The sequence below is a fragment of the Petaurus breviceps genome, unplaced genomic scaffold (genome assembly GCF_028583685.1).
Source record: "Petaurus breviceps papuanus isolate PSGF00001 unplaced genomic scaffold, PetGlider_PUasm1.0 103, whole genome shotgun sequence".
NCBI classification, from domain to species: Eukaryota; Metazoa; Chordata; class Mammalia; order Diprotodontia; family Petauridae; genus Petaurus; species Petaurus breviceps.
Genome location: NW_027185588.1, coordinates 6,785,548 through 6,809,024, shown reverse-complemented (window position 1 = coordinate 6,809,024; position 23,477 = coordinate 6,785,548). Strand labels below are relative to the sequence as shown.

General features: G+C 43.2%; 2 protein-coding genes across 2 annotated transcripts in view; one reads left to right on the top strand and one right to left on the bottom strand.

The window, feature by feature from the left end:
* RPL18A (ribosomal protein L18a) overlaps positions 1–23,477 on the bottom strand; it is a 95,510-nt gene that overhangs the window by 14,804 nt on the left and 57,229 nt on the right. The gene's annotated exons all lie outside the window — the stretch shown is intronic.
* JAK3 (Janus kinase 3) overlaps positions 9,626–23,477 on the top strand; it is a 38,324-nt gene continuing 24,472 nt past the window's right edge. Inside the window, exons 1-5 of the mRNA XM_069104888.1 lie at positions 9,626–9,979; positions 10,870–11,066; positions 11,611–11,734; positions 12,746–12,857; positions 14,584–14,729. Coding sequence (XP_068960989.1) covers positions 10,883–11,066; positions 11,611–11,734; positions 12,746–12,857; positions 14,584–14,729 — 566 coding nt within the window. The 5' untranslated portion in view covers positions 9,626–9,979; positions 10,870–10,882. The remainder of the gene's footprint in view (positions 9,980–10,869; positions 11,067–11,610; positions 11,735–12,745; positions 12,858–14,583; positions 14,730–23,477) is intronic.

Sequence of the window (23,477 nt, the reverse complement as noted above, 5' to 3'; positions counted from 1 at the left end):
CCTTCCTTCCTTCCTTCCTTCCTTCCTTCCTTCCTTCCTTCCTTCCTGGGGTATGTGGAAGAGACAGATTATAAATGCATGTAAAAATGTACTTTTTACAAAAGAAAAAAAAGCTAGTCATAAAAGAGGAAGAGAAGGAGGTGGTAGTTTTACAGTACCAGCTGTTGAGTCCCAGTGGAACAGTATCTATGCCTATTTCTAGGCCCATGCCATTAGCAAGTTTTTCTTTCTTATAACCACGTCTAAAGGGTCTATCAGATTTTGCCAATGGAGACTTATCAGCCATTTCCAACATTTATCCACTTCAGATATGAGCAGACCCCTCTCCCCAAAGCTATGAATTTGTTGATGATGTTAATGCTGATGAGAATGTTCCTTCTGCACAGGCTGCTGCTTGTGGCCCTGAGCCAGAATCTCCTGCAAGATCATCCTTAAAAACTATTGATATCTTTGACTCTGCGTTGCCCGAGTTGCCATCTGTCCCAAATACACAACTGACCAAGTGTGCTAATGCCAACACCTCAATATCTGAGAATATTGACTTTGATGACCTTTTCCAGAGATTTGAAGAAATGAAGAATAAAATGTAGGTTTTTTCATCCATTCTCTCTCTGTCTCTCTGTCTCTCTCTCTCTCTCTCTGTCTCTCTCTCTCTGTGTGTCTCTCTCTCTCTCTCTCTCCCTCTCTCTCTCTGTCTCTCTCTGTCTCTGTCTCTCTCTCTGTCTCTCTGTCTCTGTCTCTCTCTCTCTCTGTCTCTCTGTCTCTCTCTCTCTCTCTGTCTCTGTCTCTGTCTCTCTCTGTTTCTTTCTCCCTCTCCCTCTGTTTATTTATTGCTACACAGCTCCAGGATTTGGGAGCTGGGAAAGAGCAGTCCTTGTAATGAAGATTCCATTTCCTGTATTTACAAATGTCCATTTCTTCCTAAAATGTCTTCCTGCTATACCAAATTCTGCCACTTTCCAGTTCTTCGTGACTACAATTGGAAATGGAAATTTCAACAAGAACAAAACATAGAATGGCTCATGTCAGGGATGGGCAGCTCCTTAAAATACACTTTGTCTCTTGTGAGTGAGATTACAGGTTTTGTTCTTGGCTGTTTTGAAGCAATTCTGCAGGGGAAAAGGAAAGGGAAAACATTGCAGGAGAAATAAGGCTTTGTTAGACAATAGCAAAGAGTTCAAGGTGAGACTTTTTATCCCTGGGTTGGGGACCTAAACTCAGAAAACCCTTCATAGAGAGGACTATAAATATACACACATACATACACACACAAACACACGCATATACATATATGTTTTTATATATGCATATGTATGTGTATATATATGTATATATAGAATTACTGGCTGTGAAATGATATTGTATCTGGATCCAGTTGCAAACTTTTTGTGGAAAGCTGATGGATGGTCTCTCTCAATTCTACTGGATTCTCAGGGAGCTATCCCAGCAGCATCTATCACTTTAGTTGGAGCACTGTGTTTCTCTTCCACAAGAGGGCAGCCTTGGACAGCTTCCTGCCTTTCCTATAGTATATAGTGTTGGAAGCTTGTCTCCATGTCCTTCACACTGGTATCTGAATGACAATTTTTAAATGAGGAAGAAAATGCTTATTCGAGTGTTCTACCTGCCCTAATACAAACATTCAAAACTGCCCTAGAATGTGATCTGAGAATAAGAAAGGAGTCCATTAAGATTATGTGGAACCTTCAATAATTTAATCTTACATAATTTTGTTGGTGCCCACCTAAATATGGTTGGTCTCTGATTTCCCTAGACTGGGTCTTCTGACATTCTAACTATTATGTTCTACTTCATCCTTTTAGTCAGTGTTGCTTTCTCCAAGAGGGAGAAGGATGAGACCATTCCTCTTTGTACATAAGCATGTGTACATAAGTTTCAGATAGCATTTCTTGAATTTTTTGGTGGCAGTATATCACATGGATTAGTAATTACCAAAAAAGTAAAAGGTAGGGATTTTTTAAAATTCATTTTTCCTCCTTTATGAAGTGTAAGCGTTTCATATGTAAATTCTCAAGGGGAGAAAAAGTCCCATAAGCACCTCAATAAGGTACTTGAAAAAATAATCCAAGGCCATTTCACTGGCATTTGTCAAATCATTTAAGAGAACTCCCTGGGAAGATTACATCCATATAATTTTGCATACATCTTCTAAGAATTAATTGTCCCTTGCTTTTTTTTACCTTTACTCCTAAAACCATTCAAGGAGATCTTCCCTCTTTCCCTGATAATAACCCAATAAAGTGTCCATCTTGGTTCAAACAGCCCCATAGCAACTGCCATCAGAGATAAAACCCACCTTGTTCCCCTTGTTAGTCAACCTTGAGTAAATCAGCGAACACTCCACTCTCCTTGTCCTCCTCTTTAGTATTACTATACTCAATGATCCCAAAGTGTAGATCTAAAAGCAAACGTATCAGATAACCTTGCTTTCTACCAGTCACTATCTTGGAGCCCACCCTCATCCCCCCCCCCAAAATCTGTAGCACACATCACAGATGGGACTTTTACTATATAGAAAGTGTAGCTGGAAAGATATCTGTGGAGCCATCATACCACCATCCCAATTTGTACATAGTTTGGAGGTCTATAGCATTCTGCTCTGTTTTCTAGCCCTTCCATGGTCACAGTTAGCTGTATAAAATACCCTTCAGTAAACTTTTTTGTTGTTGAGCACGTAAGGAATATGTACATTTCCTATTCTTTCTAGTGTGGATACTGAGTTTTCACATAATCATTTATTTGGAGAGGACTTTACCACTAAATGTAGTAAGTCAATAGGGGACCCTCAATTACATCGAGTGATGTCTAATTGAGATTCCCTGGAAACAAGACCAAACAAAAAAAAGTAGATACCATTATTTTAAGAATCATAAGAGAACCTTATTGCTAAGATCTATTAGAAACAGAGGAAAAAGTGAAAATAGAAATAATCTGCCAATTATCTCTTGAAATGCCAAGTTGAAAACATCTAAGAATGCAATAGCCAAAACCCAGAGCCTCCAATCCAAAGGAAAAATACTATAAGAAGCCAGAAAAAGAGTACCAAGGAATTACAGCCAAGATCACACAAGACTATATTGCAACTACCGTAAAAAAGAGAAAATCTTGAAGTAGTATATCTAAAATGCAAAAGACAAAGCCTTACGATCGAGAAAAGTTTACCCAGTAAAACTTAATATATTCCTACAAGGGAAAAATGAACCTTTCATACAAAAGATTTTCAGAAATTCCTGATGAAAACTCCAGAGGTGGATAGAATTTTTTAAGTGAACCCAGGAGACAAGGAAAACCTAGAAATATTTTCAAATGCATTCATTTTTATTATTATTAGTGATAAGAGTAATAAAGTAAATATATTCTGATAGGGAGGTGAAGCAACAACTGCCCCCCCCAGAATCTTTCTGTCTGGGTCACAGATGAAATTTTAAAAGATAAGTATGGGGCCTGGGTGTTGTTTTGTTCTATTTGGTTTGTTTCAAAAGACTTAATAGAAGGGAGGAGAAAAGAAATACCTTGAGGGATAAATGAGTAAGGGGAAGAAATTACTATTTTTCATAATTGGGGTGTGCCAGAAGAAAAGTACACAGACATGGAGGAAGGGGACAGGGAACTGGAAATAGCATTTTATAAACTTTAAACTTATCTGAATTGGACAAATGAGAATTGAACATAAGTGGAGATAGGTGAAGAGAGATAAAGTGGAATTTAAGAGGAAAATAGAGATGGGGAGGAAATAATCACAAGTAAAGCAAATCCCAACCGAGGGGGTAGATCATAAAGGGGATATTAAAAGAAGATAAAGAAAGTATAAGAATCAGTTATGGAGTTTGGGCTAGATGAAGAGAGGAAGGGCAGAAGAGAAGAAGCAAACCACTTCAGTGATGATCACATTTTATTTTTCTCTTTCATCTTCTTTGTAAAGAGAGGAATGGAGGACAAAGACAAGAAAAGCTATGAGTATAAGATGGAGAGATATACATGACAAACAATCAAATGTGAATGGGATGAACTCACCCATAAAATGGAGGAAGATGGCAGAATGGATTAGAAATCAGAATCCAACAATATGTTACTTATAGAAAATACACGTTAAATAAAGACTCATATAGAGTTAATTTTTTCTTCAAGAACTCTAATTTCATTTTAAAAATCTCTTGCTTCATTTCCTCAATGTACTCTGGAGGTCCTTGTAGTCAAGCAATTCTTTTTTTTTTTTTCTGATGATGATCTACTTGAATTTATTATGGTGTTTCTCCCTTCTGGATTTACCTTTGAGGCTTTTCTTAACCCACAGTATTTCTTCACTGTATTTAGAATTTTCTTCTGTTTACATATATCTTTATGCTTAGTGACTGAATTTATGCCACATCTGGTCTCCACCTCCACTTGTACCCTCACATGATTCTTCCTGTGCCCTTTAGAGTCTGGATACCACTGCTGATACTGTTTTCGGTCATTTTTAGCCATGTCTAACTCTTCATGACCCCATTTGAGGTTTTCTTGGCAAAGATACTAGAGTGTTTTGCCATTTCCTTCTCTAGTTCATTTTACAGATGAGTAAACTGAGGCAAACATATTAAGTGACTTGCCCAAGGCACAGCTAGTTAGTGTCTGAGGCCACATTTGAACTCACAAAAGGGGGGGTCTTCCTGACTACAGAACCAGCACTCTACTGCACCACTTAACTGCTCCACCCCCTGCTATTACCCTTCCATTAATCTGAATGGGGTGTTTGGGACTACATCCTGCCTTCTACCTCTACCTCCTGGTGACTTAATGCAGACATTGCCCTTGACTCACCAACCAGGAGTTTGCTCTGTCTCTGCTATTGTTCTCTCTCTCTCTCTCTCTCTCTCTCTCTCTCTCTCTCTCTCTCCCTCCAAAGCCTTAACTGGATAATCAAAGATCATAATGGTTTTATTGGGCTTCCTGGAGGCCCTCTACATCTCTGTATGAGCATCCCAGATGCTTTGCTATCTCATTTCCTGAGCGGTTGACTATCGTGAGCTGGCTGGCATTAACCTCTCTGGTGTCTCTGAGAGAGCACCAACTTCTCAGAAACCCCTGGAAGCATAAGTCTACTGCCTGGTACTATTTCTCTGCGCAAAAGCTTACTGAGTCCATCTCTGATTGTCGCTCCCGAAGGCCAAGGCCATGACCTTGCTGGCTTGAGGCCATATTTCCATGAGATTTGGCTGACTTTGGTCCCCATGGCACATCCTTGCTCAGAATGCCCTCAGACTTCCAGACATCTTTTGCAGCTCTTGATCATATAGAGGAATTTGTTAGTGTTTCCCTTTGGTTTTCTTAATTATTGCCTCAATTAACACTCATTTAAATTGTCATTGGGATGTTTAGCAGGGGAATTTATCTTTTTTTTTTTTTTTAAAGCAATTGGGGTTAAGTAACTTGCTCAAGGTCACATGGCCAGTTATTTCTGGGTGTAGTGCTAAGTATCAGAGCTCAGATTCGATCCCAGATCATCCCCTGGGGCTGGTGCTCTTGCTGTGCTGCCTGGCCGCCCTGGGGGGATAATTTATCTTTACTAAGGCCTTTTATGGCAATATCTTAACCAGAGGTCTCTGGACCCCATCTTTCTTAACATAAGGTATCACATTTTTATTACTAGACAATAAGAACACTTATTTACCCCTATGGATATGTCAATCATGTGTTTATATACTTTATGCAAAGCATTAACGGTTTGCTAAAAAGTCTCAGGGGAATAAAGAATGACTCATTGTCAATTTGTTGCTTATTTCAGTGGGAAGCACCATAATAAAATGTATCCCACCTTTATTGACTATTGCAAAACTTTCAACTTAGTTCTGCACTCAAGGCTTTCTTAGTCACGTATATATATTGTAAATATATCTATCTAACACTGACCCTCCTGGTCCCAACTACCTGAAGGTCAGGTCTTTTATATTTCATAATTCCCCAGGGTTCTCTGGTACCCTTAAGTGGGAAGTATGGGTTGTCCAAGCAGGGCTAGCACTTCTGGTGTGAGGGGTTGCTGAGGTCCTTTTCATGTTGATTGATATGGATTATGCAATGAAGTCCTCCAGTTGCAAAAAGGTAGTGCCCCCCAGACACTTGATGGGACCAGACATGATGGCATGGCCAGAATGATCCACCAGAAGCTCACTATCCTTCCTAAACTAACAAACAACAAATTCCCTTAGTCCAAATAAAAACCCCCAGTATATCCTTCAGGATTTAGCAGTAAACTCTCCTGGAGCCAACAAACAGAACTATTGCTCACAACTGCCCAAACATAACATTGATTCATAAAAACTTAAGAACAAAGCTTTTAAATAGATGTTACTATACTAAATATTCAAACTATGTGGAATGACAAATATTCCAGATATAGAGACCTGATCAAAGAAAGTATAGCCGTAGGGGAACAAGACAAGGTATGTGTTAGTCTTATCATCTTGTCTTCTACTTTAGTTACCCCCAAATACTTTTGCTGAGACTACAGCAGATGAAATTACATCATGATACTCTATTCAATTATAAAAGTCTATCCTCTGCTTCAGCAGTCCACAGGACATTAAATATTGAAGAATAATAGCAGGCCAGTGATAGTCTTTGGACCATTTCTTTCTTTACATACATAACCTCATTTGCCCTGGGAAGCAAATAAGATGGTTATTCTCAGTCCTCTTAGGTGAGGAAACAGGTTCGTAGGAATCAAGTGATACAGTGAATGTGTCAGAAATGAGATGATGTGTTGGCCAGCACCTTCACTGGGATCTCCCAGGTTTTCTCTGACTCTTACATTGCTTGTTCCAAGGTCTCTCTCTTCCAGTTCTGATTCTGATCCAGGATCTTCTCCAGTCCCAGGTTAAAGGACCCAGTTTCAGCTCCTATATTTGACAATAAATATGTGTGTGACTTTGGACAAGTCACATAAGGTTTCTAGACTTTATCTTCCTCACCTGTAAAATAAGGAAGTGGGAGCAGATGGCCTCTGAGGTTGCCTTTCAACCCTGGATCTAGGAACCAGTTATACTTATTTCCAAATTCTCAAATGGCAAAGCAGTATCCCTGGGATTCTCTAGGGTCCATGATTTTCAGAGTTTTTATGCCTATCTTCCTCCTGTACTTGGTTGGTTGGTGTCCTTCGTTCTCAAGAAGGACCAAAATGACGTCACTATGCTAAAGTCAAGTTCCAGTGGGTCAGGCTTTGGCTGATCAGCTCCATACAAGCTCAGAATGTTCTACCACAGGCCAGCACAAATAGCCAACGTGAACATTTTTCTCCCATCCTGTGTAACCTCAAACCTTCCCTTCTCCTTATCTTACCTCTCTCCTCAGTAGAAACCCTCGTGGTTTCGGGGTCATTTATGTTTTAATACAGGTGACCAGAGGCATTGTCTCCAAGCCCATCTTAAATCTCACCCTTCTCCAGGGCTTATACCTTACGAGCTGCCCTCCCCCACACTGGACATTTCACGGAAGAATGTTCCAGATCCATAGACTATACAGGTTGTTCAAGACTGGCCCCCATTATGCCTTTCTAGCCCCTGCTCTTACTACGCACATTCTCTCCAACAGCTGTCTTACCGCTACTCCTTTGCTTACACAGTTCCCTCAGCCTGGAATGTCTTCCTTCTCATCCTGGGAAACACCAGAATGACAGGGTGTAATGGTAATCACAGAAGTACTTCACACCTTGTTTCAGATATTGAATTAACACCTTGTTTCAGTTCAAGTTTCTTTTGAGCCTTGTATCAAGTCTGTTAAGAAACAGACTTGAACCCCACAACTTGTGAACCCTAGAACTTGTGAACTCCTGGAGAGGAGCTAATGACTATATAAAGAGAGCCCCAGGGCTAGAGCAAAAAAAAAAAAAAAACCGAGAAGAGGACTCTTGTGGTGGCAGAGTCAAGAAGGAGAAAACTTGTGGTACCCCAGCATTCTGTTTGTCTGCTCTGTCTGTGTTGATGTTTGTTTATGATACTTTGTACAGAAGCCCTGGGACCTTACTGGAAGCCCCGAAAGAGGACTTTCTGGTTGTATGTTTACAGAAGTCCTGGAGGGGGGTTTTGGAGGTCCTGGGACTTTGCTGATGATTTATGCTGACCTCATGGACCTTGTTTGTGGGTCTGTGTTGATGTCTATGTTGATCATTTGTGTTGAGTTCTCAGACCTTGTTGGTGGGCCTGAGTTGATTTCACAGGCAGACAGCAAATTGATGATGGTGCCAGCAATGTATATGGATATTGTTGTGGCTCTGTCAAGCTTTGTCTTCCCAGAAACAGAACTGTGAAGGACTTGAGGTGGACTGAATACAGTGAACTTCAATATGGAACGGGAACTAGATGAAGAACTGGACAACAAGGAGCTGGGCAAGGAACTGGGAGCTCAAGTCAAGCTGAAAGAAGACTTTACTTGGATACTGTGTACTGCCTGAGAAGATTATGATTTACTGTGACCTAGGGGTGGAGAACTTTGACTTCTGTATTTTGTGATTGAATTAAGGATTTTGTGATTGACTAAATGATTGTACTTTGTTGAAAACTATTGTGACCACTGTGGTGAAAATTATGTGGCCATTTTAGTGATAAGTCATTGTGAATGCCGTATTTTGATTTTCTGTGAATGTTTTGCTCTGATTTGTTATTGAATAAATAGAGAGTTCACTATACTGTGTAATCAGAATCTTAAAAGCTGTTCACAGCAGCAGTCCTCTGGAAAGCTGCTCATGCTTGGCTTTACACAGGGTATTGCCAACCTTCTTTGGCTTCCCCTTCTCCCCTACTCTTCTGATTCACATCACAGGTTAAAAGAGCTTCTCCTAACCTGAGCTCCTGGATACTGGCCTCCAGGCCCCAGCTGACTCCTGCACTTTTATATACTGCCTCCTCTAATGCCTAGGGCCTCTAGAATTTGACCAATCTATTCCTTTTTTTTTTTTCTGCAGTATCTAGCTGGGTCCTTTATATAGAGCACATAGTAGGTGCTCAATAAAATTCTCATGGATAGAATTCCATCCCAGAAGCCAAAATCCTGAGTTCAGTTCTTCATTCTGTCCCTGATTCATTCTGTCCTTGGGCAAGTACCTTTTCTGGGAGCCTTGGTTTCCCCCTCTGTTGTTGTGAAGTTAGGATGAGTTTGTGTGTAGGATGCCTTCCGCCTCTGATGTTCTGTGGCTGTCAGTGAGCTCAGCTTCCTCTCAGGCATGCTCCCCCACCCCCTGCATACTTTCTGTAAGTCAAAGCTTTTAGGCAGGAAACCAAGTATCTGTAAGGGGGAAGGGGGAGTCCAGCCAGAGGCTAAAGGACAAGAACCCATGGCTTTGGGGGGTTTTCTTCTCACTCAGTAAGAAGAGATACTTGGAGTTGTTTCCAGCTGCCTTCTCCCTTTGTGGAACCTTCAGCCAGGTAGGTGGCCCAAGCCTGCTCTGTGGTGTGGCAGAGGCAGGCTTGGGTGAGGGCCCCATGATGGGGATGGGAGGGGACATAGCATAGAGCTGGGAGCAGGAAGACCCTGAAACCAAAAGCAAAAGTTATTTAGGTGGCAGTGGCCATCCCTCAGTCTTGTGACTGGAGACTCCAAACCAAAAAGGTCATGGAGTTCATATCCTCTCATTTTAGGGATGCAGAAACTGAGGTCTGAGATCTTAGGTGTTTTGCTTGGGCTAAATCCACTTCCTCCTGCCTCTGAGTCTATCTCCCCACCATCTAAAATCCACATGGCCTCAGTTTTACCTCTGCTTTCACGAAAGGGGAACTCCTCACTCCTCCTTACACATGATTCTCCTCTCTCTGCCTCCTCTGGGGCTAGGCTGAGAGGTTCATGGGAACAGGGGCCGTGTAGCCTAGCTAAACTCTTCTCGGCAGTCTCAGCAGAGCACGGTGCAAGGAGTAGGCACCTACCCGTGGAGTCTTCAGCTGTCCAAGGCCTGGTCATCTGGATCATGCCCTGTCTTGTTTGCGGTGAGAAGGTAAGCAGGTGGGAGGGTGGGAGACCACCTGATGATATGGGGGCTGTAGGAGCCCTTGCTCTGGCGGCTTAGCTTACATTGCCTTCCTTGGCCTTCATTTCCTTTTCTATAGTGAGGGGATGCCATGAGACCTCTAAGCTTCCTTACAGCTCTCAGTCTACGGCCCTCTGACCACAGCTCAGAATTATCAGCTTCTCACTCCGTTTACTTCCTACCCCCAAACTCCTTCATCTTCCTCCTCCTCCTGACCCCCATCCTTTCATGTATCAGCTTGCTTCCTATGACCCTCACTGCTTCTCTTTACTCTGCTCAACTCTTTGGCCAGCCTAAAACCTGGTGTGGCTGAGTCCAGATCATGAAGGCTTAGAATGCCAAGCTCAGGGATTTAGACCTTATCTGGTCAGGTTGTCATAGGTGTCTGAATGAGCAGGGATCTGATCACAGCCACAGACTTGACAGACCCAAAGGTGTAGACGTAGTGTTCCTGGGACAGTGAGTGACCCCTGGATAGACAGGGTGGGCACCGAGCTTTGCTCACTGTGTTCTGGTTTGTTCTCAAGCTCTCTATCTTCTCGCTTTCTGCCCCAGTCATTTTCCTGGGATGCCATCTCCCTGGCCACATTTCTCCTCCTGGTATCTGTTTCTGAGGAGGATAGGGGCTGCCCTTGGCTCAGAAGAGTAGGGAAACCTAGAACCTAGGCTCCATTGGCAACACAAAGACTAAGTCTGTGGCTAAAAACCTGGTACGAGGGCCTCGGTGCCCACAGAGAGAGAGGGAGGAGCTGTCAGCCCGCTCCTTCTCCTGGGCTTCCTACTCACTGGGCGTCATTGCCTGCCTGGCGGGGGCCAGGGCAGAGGGTGCCACTATTTTCTGCTCTTTCTTTTTCCAGGCTTGAGGCTGTCATGGCGCCTCTGGGGGAGGACACCCCCCTGATTGAACAGCGATCCTACAGCCTGTCCTCCAGTGAGGCTGGCTCTCTGCAAGTGTTCCTGTGTCCCCGGAACCCAGGGTCCCCACAGGTCCTCACCTTCTCCTTTGGGGAATACTCTGCTGAGCAGCTCTGTGTGCAGGCTGCCAAGGCCTGTGGTGAGCACAGGGAGAAGCATTGAGGTGGGAGGGCTGTGGATTCCAAGCTTGGAACAGGAGATTCATGAGAACTATGATCCCCTCATTGAGTCCTCATGCCCCTAACAGCCCCCACCTCCCAACTTGAGGCTCTCCCCATCCCCTCTGAGCTGAGGCCCTACGCCATTCACAGAGCTCTGTTCTCACTCAGCCCTCATAACCTTAGTGAGCCCTTTGCTCGGTCCAAGTCTTATGACCCTCATTAAAGCCCTGTCTCCTCTCGGAGCTCCCACTTTCCTTGCTGCAGTGCTTAGCCCAGCACCTGGCAAACAGTAGGCTCTTAATAAATGCTTGCTGATTTTACTTGATTACTGAGCCCCCACTGAGCTCCCTACCATTCCATTGGGCTCCCTATTACTCCACAGTGTCTCTATTCCATCACTGACACTGTCTATCTCCTCCTGGTCAGCTCCATATCCCCCTAAGATCTCTTTGAGTTGGAGGTAGGTCTCCTCTCCCTCTCCCCAGTCTCCAACCTGACCAGCCCACCCTCTGCCTCTTGCAGGGATACTGCCCGTATGCCATGCTCTCTTTGCCCTGGCCACTGAAGACCTGTCCTGCTGGTTCCCACCCAACCACGTCTTCACAGTGGAAGATTCTACCGTACAAATCATCCTTTACAGGATCCGGTACGGGGTTGGGGTGGGTGGGGACAGAATGAGTAAAGCAGAAGGGAGGCAGGGAGGGGAGCGTCTGAGGTTTCCTCCAGATGCTATCTGCACAGATGCCTCCACCACACAAGCCTGCCCCTGGTCCCCACTTGTCATATGAACAAAACATCACCTTAAATTGTGAGACACACACTCGAGTTGGGAGAGGGGGGTGCAGTCAGGACATAGAATATCCGAGCTGGGAGGGCCCTTAGAACATGGAATATCCAAGCTGGGAGGGGCCTTAGAACACAGAATATCTGAGCTGGGAGGGGCCTTAGAACAGGGAATGTTAGAGCTGGGAGGGCCCTTAGAACACAGAATGTTAGAGCTGGGAGGGCCCTTAGAACAGAGAATGTTAGAGCTGGGAAGGCCCTTAGAACACTGAATGTCAGAGCTGGGAGGGCCCTTAGAACATGGAATATCCGAGCTGGGAGGGGCCTTAGAACAGGGAATGTTAGAGCTGGGAGGGCCCTTAGAACACAGAATGTCAGAGCTGGGAGGGCCCTTAGAACACTGAATGTCAGAGCTGGGAGGGCCCTTAGAACAGAGAATGTTAGAGCTGGGAAGGCCCTTAGGGCAGGAAACATAAAGTGTCCTACAGCTCTAGATAAGTCCTTTCAGAATAAAACATCTGATTTAGGAAAGAGCCTCAGGACTCGAAATTTCAAACCTAGAAGGTCCTTCTGGGATCATTAAGTCCAACCCCCTCATTTTATAGAGGAGGAAGCAGAGACCCAGGGTGGAGAGGAGACTTACCCAAGGTCACATTGTCTCAAGAAAGCTGAGTGCCTCCCTGAGTGGGGGCACTGGGAATCGTGTTTCAGGAGAGCCTTGGATATCTTTCTTCTCTAGCCCCCATGCTCTGAGGTGGGAGGAAAGATGAAATGACTGTTGCTGACCGCTGCAGGATCAACAGGCCAGGCAGGACAGTTGTCTATCCTCTTGCTCCCTACCTCTGACGCAGGATTTGTCTTGCTCTCCCATCAGCTTTTTCTTTCCAAACTGGCTTGGCCTGGAGAAGTGTTACCGCTTTGGGCTGCAGAAGGACAGAGCCAAAGCCATCCTGGACTTCCCAGTCCTTGAGTATCTCTTTGCTCAGGTCAGTTCCTCCTCCCCAGACCCTTCTCCCATACAAGGGAAGAGAAGCCTCATCAGTGACCCTCCTCAGGGCCTTCCCCAGAACCCAAGGCCTCTAAAGACATTTCTCATCAGGGCAGAGGCATTACAACAAGCAGTTCAGACCTTGAAGGCCTGGGCACCAGGAGATAGCTCAGCCTGGTACAAAGATAAGGCCCTAACCTTCATTAGAGATATAATACTTTTATGCAAGGATTACTTCTTAGTTCTGCTAAGATATGTGACATCCTTAAAAGGAGCTAGTACATTGATGAGAAACTCATCGAAGATAAAATGTAAGAGCTTGAACAGTAGCTACTAATATTCTAGAATTCAGTTGATAGAGGCCCAGTGGTTGCTGTGGGGGAGCAGTTGCCCTGATCTCAAGTGGAATGTGTGTCCCCAACCCTAGCAGGCAGCATGCTGAAGTAGACCTGGTCATACCAGCACAGAGGAGGTGAGGGTAGGGGAAACAGGAGATAGAGAGAGACCTAGAACCGTGAGACATTTGGTAGATGGTGTGAGGGACTGGAATGTGAGGTGATGGTAATCTCGATGAAAGAAGCCTACTCCACCATATATCAGCACCCTGGGACAAAGTCTCGATTGCCACACACTAGTTACATGCTAGTTACTTGTAATGGAAGCCTTGAGAGGTTAAAGTATCAGAATGAGTTTCTAATGCTAATATAATTAAGCTCTTCTGTTTTCCTCTCTGTAAAATGGACATCATAATGCTTGAACCACCAACTCCATGGGCTTATTATAAGAAAGTGCTTCAAGGGGCGGCCAGGTAGCACAGTGAGTAAGAGCACCGGCTCCAGTGTTGAGAAGACCTGGAGATCGAATCCCGGGCTCAGACACTTAGCACCCACCCAGAAACACCTGGCCGTGTAACCTTGAGCAAGTTACTTAACCCCAATTGCTTAGGGGCGGCCAGGTGGCTCAGCGAGTGAGAACACCAGCTCCAGTGTCGGGATGACCTGGGTCAAATCCGGCCTCAGATACTCAGCACCACACCCAGAAATGACTGGCCGTGTAACCTTGAGCAAGTCACTTAACCCCGAATGCTTTAAAAAAAAAAAAAAAAGAAAGTGCTTCGAAAACCTTTAAGAAATGGGAGGAATTCTCATCATCATTGTCATCTACAAAAACCAAGCCAAGTCTCCACTTCAGGTCCTAGCCAGGATTTCAGGGCTCCCAGACCCTGATCCTGTTTTCTTCTTAGCCCAGCCCCAGCATGTAGGAGAGAAGGAGTTTATCCACACCATGGTCGAGATGGAAAAGGGGACTGGTACAGGCCAATGAGTCTCAGGCTATTGCTGCCTCGGTGCCCTGGATGGGAGTGTGGTTGTTAGGAATGGGTCACAGGGTAATAAGAAGCTTAAAATAAAAATGAGGAAGCTGAGATCGTGGAGGTCATAGGATCCAAGGTCTCGAGCTGAAAGAGACCCCAGAGGCCATTCAGTCCAACCTCATTTTACAGATGAAGGAACAGAGGACCAGGGAGGGGAAGTAATTTGCCCAAGGTCACATAGGGAGTAAATGACTCAGTGGTGTGTGTGTGTGTGTGTGTGTGTGTGTGTGTGTGAAGCAAGGTCCCCTAACTCCAAATCCAGAGTTCCATCTGGAGGAGGAGCTCATGAGGATATTGGCCCAGATGACTCCTACCCATTCCCCTGTGGAGAGTAAGGGGCTTCTTCCCACAGTCCCGAAGTGACTTCATCAGCGGGAGGATGAATCTGATGCTGAGCCTTAAGGAACAGGGAGAGTGCCTGAGCCTGGCGGTGCTAGATCTGACTCGGATGGCGCAGGAACAGGGCCTGCGCCCCAAGGAGATCCTCAGGAGCATCAGGTGAGGATTCCATCCCTCCCCAAGGAAGGCTGAGCTCTGGCCTGTGCGACCTTCTCTAGTAATCAGTCCATGGCTCCTTCAAGACTTCCTTAGCCTCTCTCCAACGCCTGCCTGCCCACTGTACCGCCCCCTCCCCAATAAGCTTAATCAGTGTTGGAGTAGGCCCCAGGAAAGGAGACAGATGCAAGGGGAGATATAGATCCCCAGAGACTGAGCTGAGAGCTTTCGAAAAAGATAGGATAGCTGTAATGAATCTATCAACAAACATTTACTAAATACTTAAAGCACGGCAAGCTCTCTGCTAAGTGCTAGAGATGCAAAGAAAGGCAAAAACACTCTCCTTGCCTCAAGGAGCTCACATTTTAATGGGACAGATAATATGCAAATGACGAGATACATATAAGATACATGCAGAATATATGAAAGGAAATCTCAGCGGGGGGTGGCACTAAGGACCGGTGAGGGGAGTGGAAGGGGGAAGATGGACCAGAAAGATTTCTTTCAGAAATCGGGATCGTGAGTCTTTAAGGAAGCCAGGGGAACTAAGAGGCAGAGGTGAGGAGGAAAAGCATCCCAGGCATGGGAGACAACCACTGCAAAGGTATGGAGGTGGGAGATGGAAGGAACGTCGTGTGTGAGGAATAGCAAGGAGCCCAGGGAGTGTAGTTGGAAAGACAGGAAGGGGCTGAGTTATGAAGGAACTTTGTAAAGGGGAACTTTTTTTTTTTTTTTGGTTTTTGGAGGGCAGCTGGGGTTAAGTAACTTGCCCAAGGTCACATGGCTAGGTTGTGTGTGTGTGTGTGAGCGTGTTAAGTGTCTGAGGCCAGATCTGAACTCAGGTCCTCCTGACTCCGGGCCGGCATTCTACACACTGTGCCACCTAGCCGCCCTAAAGGGGAACTTCTTTTTATTTATTTATTTATTTATCTATTTATTTATTTATTCATTCATTCATTCATTCATTCATTCATTCATTCATTTATTTATTCATTCATTCATTCATTTATTTATTTATTTATTTTTAAGCAATCGGGGTTAAGTAACTTGCTCAAGGTTACACGGCCAGGTGTTTCTGAGTGGGTGCTAAGTGTCTGAGCCCGGGATTCGATCTCCAGGTCTTCTCAACACTGGAGCCGGTGCTCTTACTTGCTGTGCTACCTAGCCGCCCCTAAAAGGGGAACTTCTAAAAAAATCTTAGTGGTAATACAGAGACACTGAACCTTATTAAGTGAAAGGGGGAGTAACATGGGTGGTAGCCAGTGTTTTCGAAAAATCCCCTTGACTTCTGAGCAGTGGAGGGATTTCGGTGGGGAAGATTTGAAGCAAGCAACCCACCAGCAGACCAGAGCAGTGGTCCAGGAAAGAGGGCATGAGAGCCTGTACCAGGGTGGTAGCCATGTGAGTGGAGAGAAGAGTTTGTAAAGAAATGTTCGGAATGTGGAAATGACAAGATTTGGTAACAGACTGGATGTGTAAGGTGAGTGAGAATGAGGAGGTGAGGGTGACAAGACTGTAATATATGAGACAAGGTAGAGAGGTACCATGAGAGGACCAAGGAGAGGCAAGAAGGTTTGAAACAGATGCTGTGGATGGCAGGATAGGAAATTGATTAGGAAGGAATAGAATACTTGCCTTGCTGTGGTGAGAGCCCAGCTGAGATTAGCTGACACAAATTTATAGCAGACTCAGTGGGCATAGTTGCATGATTTTCTTCTCTGTTCTAGAGCACATGAGGCAGGTGGTGGGAGTAATACAGGGCTGGGGTTAGCAAAGTATGATCAGTGATAGAACAAGGGGCAAGGGATGAGAGCAAGAGTTTTTAACCTTTTGACCCCCTTGGTGATTTGGTAAACCTTTTCAGAAAAACCTTTTCAGTTTTTTAAATGCATAAAATAAAAGTTATTACATAGTATGATAATATAATACAACATGACATAACATAACATGACATGTGATACTATATACAATAGTATATTACAAAGGAAACCAATTGTATTGAAATATAACTATCAAAATATTTTTAAAATATTTTAAAAATAAAATAAAACATATTTTTAAAAACCCCAACAAGTTTAAGACCCCAGGTTAAAAACCCCTAGTAGAGAGGATAGTGTAGAGTTTAACTAGTTTCCCAAGGGGTCAAGATGGGAAAAGTAGGGGGGAGTTTAGCAGGATGATAGCCTAGGAAAGAAATGACCTGTGGAGGACATAGAGGTCATGGTGAAGACAAAGAACAGGTTTAGGAGTCATGAGGCAGAGAAAAAATATGGAGTAACAAGAGATTATGGTCAAATAAAAGAATGTAGAAGTTTGTGAACAAGGAAGGGGAATCCTCACGGGCGATGGCAACGTTAAGGCATTTCTGTTTGTGACTGAGGTGGAGTAGGTCATGGGAATGGAATAGATTGAGAAATTGGGAAGTGAAGGTATTAAAGAGAGCATTGATATTTATGTTGAAGTCCCAGAGTATGAGGGCAAGAAATGGGGAGGAAAGAAAGATTGTGAAGTTGGCACTGGACTCATGGAGGAAGGAAAAGAATGTGCTCTAATCCAATTAGGGTTTACTCTGATCATCCCCTAACCCACTACATATAAGTCATGAAAAAAAACCAAACACTAGCGTATGAAATAAGGCTGTTGTTGTTCAGTTGTGTCAGACTCTTTGTGGTCCTGTGACCATACTGTCTAAGAGGTTTTCTTGGCAAAGATACTGGAATGGCATCCTTCTCCAATGGATTCAAGTAAACAGAAATTAAGGGACTTGCCCAGGGTCACACAGCTGGATTTGAATTTAGGAAGATGAGTCTTCCTGACTCCAGGTCCAGAGTTCTGTGCACTATGGGGTCACCTAGCTGCTCCATGACATAAGAAGCTGGGGACTAGCGGAGAGCTCATATATACCTGGGATTAATCCAGGGAAACCTTCAAGGCAGGAATCTAGTCTGCTAAATGATAGGATCATAGGTCTAGAGTTGGAAGGGCCCTCAGAGACCATCAAGGCAAGATGAAGAATCTGAGACCCAGAGAGGTCAAGTCATTTGCCGAAAGTCACACAGACAGTATGTATCAGAAGTGGTATTTGAACTCCAGAGCCCAGGAACATTCTACTATACTACATTGCCTCCCTGTAGTGGGCTAGAGAATCACACCTTTATTTTAAGATAGAGGATTCCTAGAAGTTTGGAGAAAGTGTGGACTTCTCATTGATTATGTGTGAGACTCAGTGGGTCTGTGTGTGTACTGACTACTAGGCTGGGTGAGTAGGGGCTTGGTTGTTCCCTCTTCCTGAGTCCCTCTTGAATGGGCAGCATCAGCTCTTTGCAGACCTTTCTTTTGCTCTTCCCTTTATCTGGGATTTTCTCTTTAGTCACCCTCTCAATCCTGCCCTCCGGAGGTTTTCCTTTCAAACCTGACGCGGGAAGAAAGTGGAAAGGAAGAACAAGCAAGGCCAAACCTCTCATACCAGTTCCAGCTGGCGAACTGCCTTAACCGTTTGTCTAGAAACGCACAGGTCCACATTTTCTTTCTCCCTGCTCTGGAAAATTATAAAAATGACTCATTCATTCTCTTTTGTTCGGCTCAAGTTCTCAGCCAGAGAGAAATCTTTCTAGCAAATGTATATTGAAGTTTAAAACAAAACAACCACACACAAAGCCAAACCAAACGACAAAAACCCCCGCGACCTCTATTTCTCTCAGGCTTTCCCTTTATTGTCTTTCTCAGCCGAGTGTGTGCAAGGACACATACAGATCAGAGATGTAATGGCTAACTACACTTATCTTAGAAAATAGGTTTTAAAGCAAAAAGGAAACAGAAAGCAAAGTCTTAACGGAGATGGGAGCGAAAAGGCAGACCTCTCTCAGGAGGCGGGGAGGGAGGAGGAGGATAAGAAACCTTTGACATCAGCAGTTCAGAGGCCTCAGCAAACTCGGGTCTGCTCCAGGATGATGGCTCACAGCTCAGTCATAGGGGCCCTGCCCTATAGCCCAACATGGCTGGGGTTCTCTGTCCACAGTGTCTGGGAGGGGTGTGAGTGAGTGTGTGGATACAGCTGTTCCCCAACACAGCTGCTGGAGCTGGGGTGGAGGCGGGGAGGGGTTTCACTTCCCTCAGTGGTCCTGGGCTTCAGGGTGAGGGTTTACTCAGCTCGTTCTAGTTAATTTGGCATAGATTATGACATAAGCCTCTCTGCCTCCTGCCTGGTGCCCCATGAGCCAACTCAGTGTGTCCTCTGGTCCTCCCTTGGAAATCAAATATGATAGATTGTCACTCCCTGGGGACAATAGTCTTAGAGTCAGATCATCTCCCCGGTGAGAGGAGGTTAGGAAAGCTGTGGACTTTCTCTTCCTCAACAGATATCAGTCACCCCAATTAGCCAGTGTAGAAACCTTTTATAAATATTCTATATTCTGTCTATCCCTTCCCTCCTTCCCATTTTACAGATGAGAAAACTGAGTTACATGTACTTCTAGGTGTTCTACTATATGATGTGTATGTGAGTGTGTGCACACACACATTGTATAACATATACATATATGTATATCACATGGTTATATATGTTGTATAATATATAACATATATTACCCAATTACAATATGTGTACATATTCATGTGTGTCCATTGTATAATATAGTATATAATATGTTATATATAACATAAATTATATAATATATAGTAAACGAAGGGTATAAGTATGTATACATATGTTTATATATTATGTTATATGTAACATACAATATAGTGCATATGATATGCAGATTATATAATATACAATATATACATATATGTCTATTGTATAATATGTAGTACACAATATGTTGTATATAACATAAATTATATACTGTGTAATATGTGGAGCGTATAAGTATATATGCATATATTATATTATATATAACCTACAATATAGTGCATATAATATACAAATTATATTATATATAATACATGTATATTGCATATATTGTATTATACATAGCATAAATTATATAATGTATAATATAGAATTTGTGTACAATAGAATATATGTATATAGACATGTGGCTGTCATATATTATATAATAATTCTATAATATATACACATATATAGTATTACATATAATATACAATATATTACATAACACATATATCCTGTAATGCATAATATAAAATATATATAATGTGTGTATGTATATACATATTATATATTGTATTATATATAACAGCAATATATTAAATATAACAAATCATATGTATAATGTGTATATATTGTTATATATTATACATGTATATAACATGTAATGTGTAACCAATATTATAAGCATAATGTATTTATACAGATATTCTATATTGAACAATATAGAACATATGTATATGTTATATAATATATGTTTATGTATACATACCTATTTGGAGCATACATACATATAATCTATACACACACATATGTGCATTAATTAAAAGTAATCTTAAAATCACAGAATCTCCAAGCTGAGACTTCCCAAACATTCAGTTCAACCCAGACCTGAATGGGAAATCCTTAAAGAACATTTATGACTCATGGTCTCACCTTGCTGGCCTCAAGGAATGGGGAAGTCAATCCCCCCAAGGCAGCCCATCCCATGTTGGGAGGGCTCTTCTGATGAGGGAGTGTTTGTTTACTTTAAGCTAAAATTTGTCAAAGGATCACCAAGTTAACCTTGGTGGAAATCTTTTACGTGTGTTTAACTTAGGATCATGGATGTAGAGCCAGAGTGAATGTTAATACTCATCTAGTCCAGCCATCTCAATTTACAGGTGAGGAAACTGAAGCCAAGGGAAGTTAACTAACTTACCCAAAGTCACATGGGTATTGAGCAGTATTCAAAGGAACCTGGAGCCCATGTTCATTCCAACTCAAAGACAACTAACTCTTTTATTCTGTCCCAAATCTTCTGCAGACTTAACATCCTACCCCTTTCCTTCAGTCCAGCCTTGTATGTCATGATCTCCAGGCCTCACCTCATCCCAGTCTCTGTTTTCTGGAAGCCTTCCAGTCTGTCAATACACTAACTGAAATGGAGATATTTCGTGAATGGGGTCTGACCAGGGCTGATGACAGCCTGACCATCCCTAGCTCGGCCTGTCTTACTTTTTGGGCTACAGTATCATTTTTTTTTTTGCCTCATTTTGAACCTGCAGCCCACTAATACAACACCATGATCTTTTTTTTAATTTAAGCTTTTCAATTAGCAAGTATTCTTTTCTCTCCCTCTGTACTCTCCCCATTGGAAAAACAAGACAAAATAAAGAAAAGCCAAACCCTTATAATGAATATGTGTAGTCAAATGAAACAAATCCCTGCATTGACTTGTATCCAAATGTGTATGTTATCATTCTGCTTCTTAATCTATAACCTTTGTGTTAGAAGGCAGAAAGCATTCTTCACCAGTGGCCCCTTGCAGTTGTCATTTTGCTCATCAGAGGCCTTAAGTCTTTCAAGTTGTTTGTCTTTATTGTTATTGCTTAAGTTGCTTTCCTGGTTCTGCTCACTTCACTCTGCATCAAGTCATATAAGTCTTCCCAGGTTTCTCTGAAACCATCCTCTTCATTTCTTGCAGCATAATTATATTAACATATGATAATGTCTTTAGCCATTCCCCAATTTATGGGCTTTTATAGATTCCAGTTTTTGCACCTACAAAAAATAGCTGCTATGAAGGTTTTTTGCACATAGAGAAGGTTTTTTCTCCTTTTTAAATCTCTGTAGTCATCAGTCAATAAGCATTTGTTAAGTTCCTACAAGTTTTCAGGCACTGTTCTAAGTTCTGAGGATTCAAAAAGAGACAAAAGAAAGTCCCTGCCCTCAGGTAGCTCACAATCTAATGGGCAAGATAAGAAGCAAACAAATATGTACATACAGGCTATATACAGGATGTAGTTTGTCCTTCATTTTCAAAGAGGACCGGTGACATCATGGGTGACATCATGGGGTGAAGTCTTGATTCATGAGTGAATTAGATTTAAGTGAGGCAGAGTTGCACAAAGTTGTCAACCTCACTCTATGATTCTAGAAGAGAGAGTGATGCTATATACAGAATAAACAGTAGATAATTCACAGAGGGAATGGAATTAAGAGGTAGTGGGAAAGATTCCCTGCAGAAGATGGCAGTTTAGTTGGGACTTGAAGGAAGCCAGGGAGGTCAGTAGGTAAAGATGAGGAGGGAGAGCATTCCAGGCATGAGGGACATGATATTGCTGGATCAAAGGGTATACAGAGTTAGTGATTTTAGGGGGGCCCAGCTCCAAACTGGTGTCTAGAATAACTGCACCAATTCACCATCTCACCATCCATTTCCTGTCTTTGTCATAGGAACTGTTATTTAGCCAACACTTCCACACATTTTGATCCCTACGCTCCCCTGTGTGGTAAATAAAATGCCCTCACTTTCTCTCCTCTAAACTGTCAGCAATCATTCCCTGTCCCCATCATTCCATTGAAACGGCTCTCTCCAAAGTTACCAATGATCTCTTAGGTGCCAAATCCAATGGCCTTTTCTCCGACCTCATTCTCCTTGACCTCTCTGCGGCCTTTGACACTATGGATCACTGTCTCCTCCATACTCTTTACTGTCTAGGTTTTCAGGACATTGTGCTCTCCGAGTTCTCCTCCTACCTCTCTGACGGCCTCTTTTCTGTCTCTTTTGCTGGATCCTCTTCCAGGTCACACCCTCTAACCATAACATGTTCCACAGGGTTCTGTCTTCTCCCTCTATACTACCTCACTGGGTGATCTCCCTACTTCCCATGGATTTAATGACCATCTCTCTGCTAATGATTCTCAGATCTATTTATCCAGCCCTGACCTCTTTGCTGACCTCCCATCTCACATATCCAACTTCCTATTAGATGCCTTGTGGTAGATATCCTGTAGACATTTGAAGCCCAAAGTGCTTAAAACTGACACCATCCTCTTTCCCTTAAGCCCTCCCTTCTTCACTTTCCTATACAAGCCAAGAGCACCACCACCCTACCATTCTCCCAGGCTCGAAACCTAGATTTCTATGTTTCTGCCTCTCTCAACAGCCCCCACCCCAATATTCACTCCGTTACTAAGATCTGTCAAGTTTACCTTGGTCACATCTTCCACATACGTCCCCTTCTCTCCTCTGATACCACTACTCCTGTGGTGCAGGTCCTTATCACCTCCCACCTGCAGTATTGCCTGGGCTGCTGCTTCATCTGCCTGTCTTAAGTCTCTCCCCACTCCAGCTCATCTTCTACTTATCCACCCAGTGATATTCCTGAAGAACACTGCTAGAAAGGAAGCCTTTGTTCTAATTAGGTCATTTACCTGCTCAGTAAACCCCACTGGTTCCCTATTACCTCTAGGAGCTAATATAAAAATACTCTATTTAGCACTGAAAGCCTTCTATAACCTGCATCCTTCCTTCCTTTCTAACCTTCCCCTTTACTCCCCTTCAAGTACTTTACTATCTGGCAACACCAGCCTCCTTGCGTCTCCTCACACACGACACTCCATCTCTCAACTCTGTACCTTTTCATTAACTGGCTGCCATGTTTGAAATGCTCTTCTTTGCTCATCTCCATCTCTTGATTTCCATGGCTTCCTTCAAGACTCAACTCAAAAATGCCACCATTTGCAAGAGGCCTTTAAAGATCTCCTTCAAAATTGGTGTCTTTTCTCTGAGATTATTTCTAATTTACCATATCTATCATCTATTCTATCATCTATCTATCTATCTATCTATCTATCTATCTATCTATCTATCTATC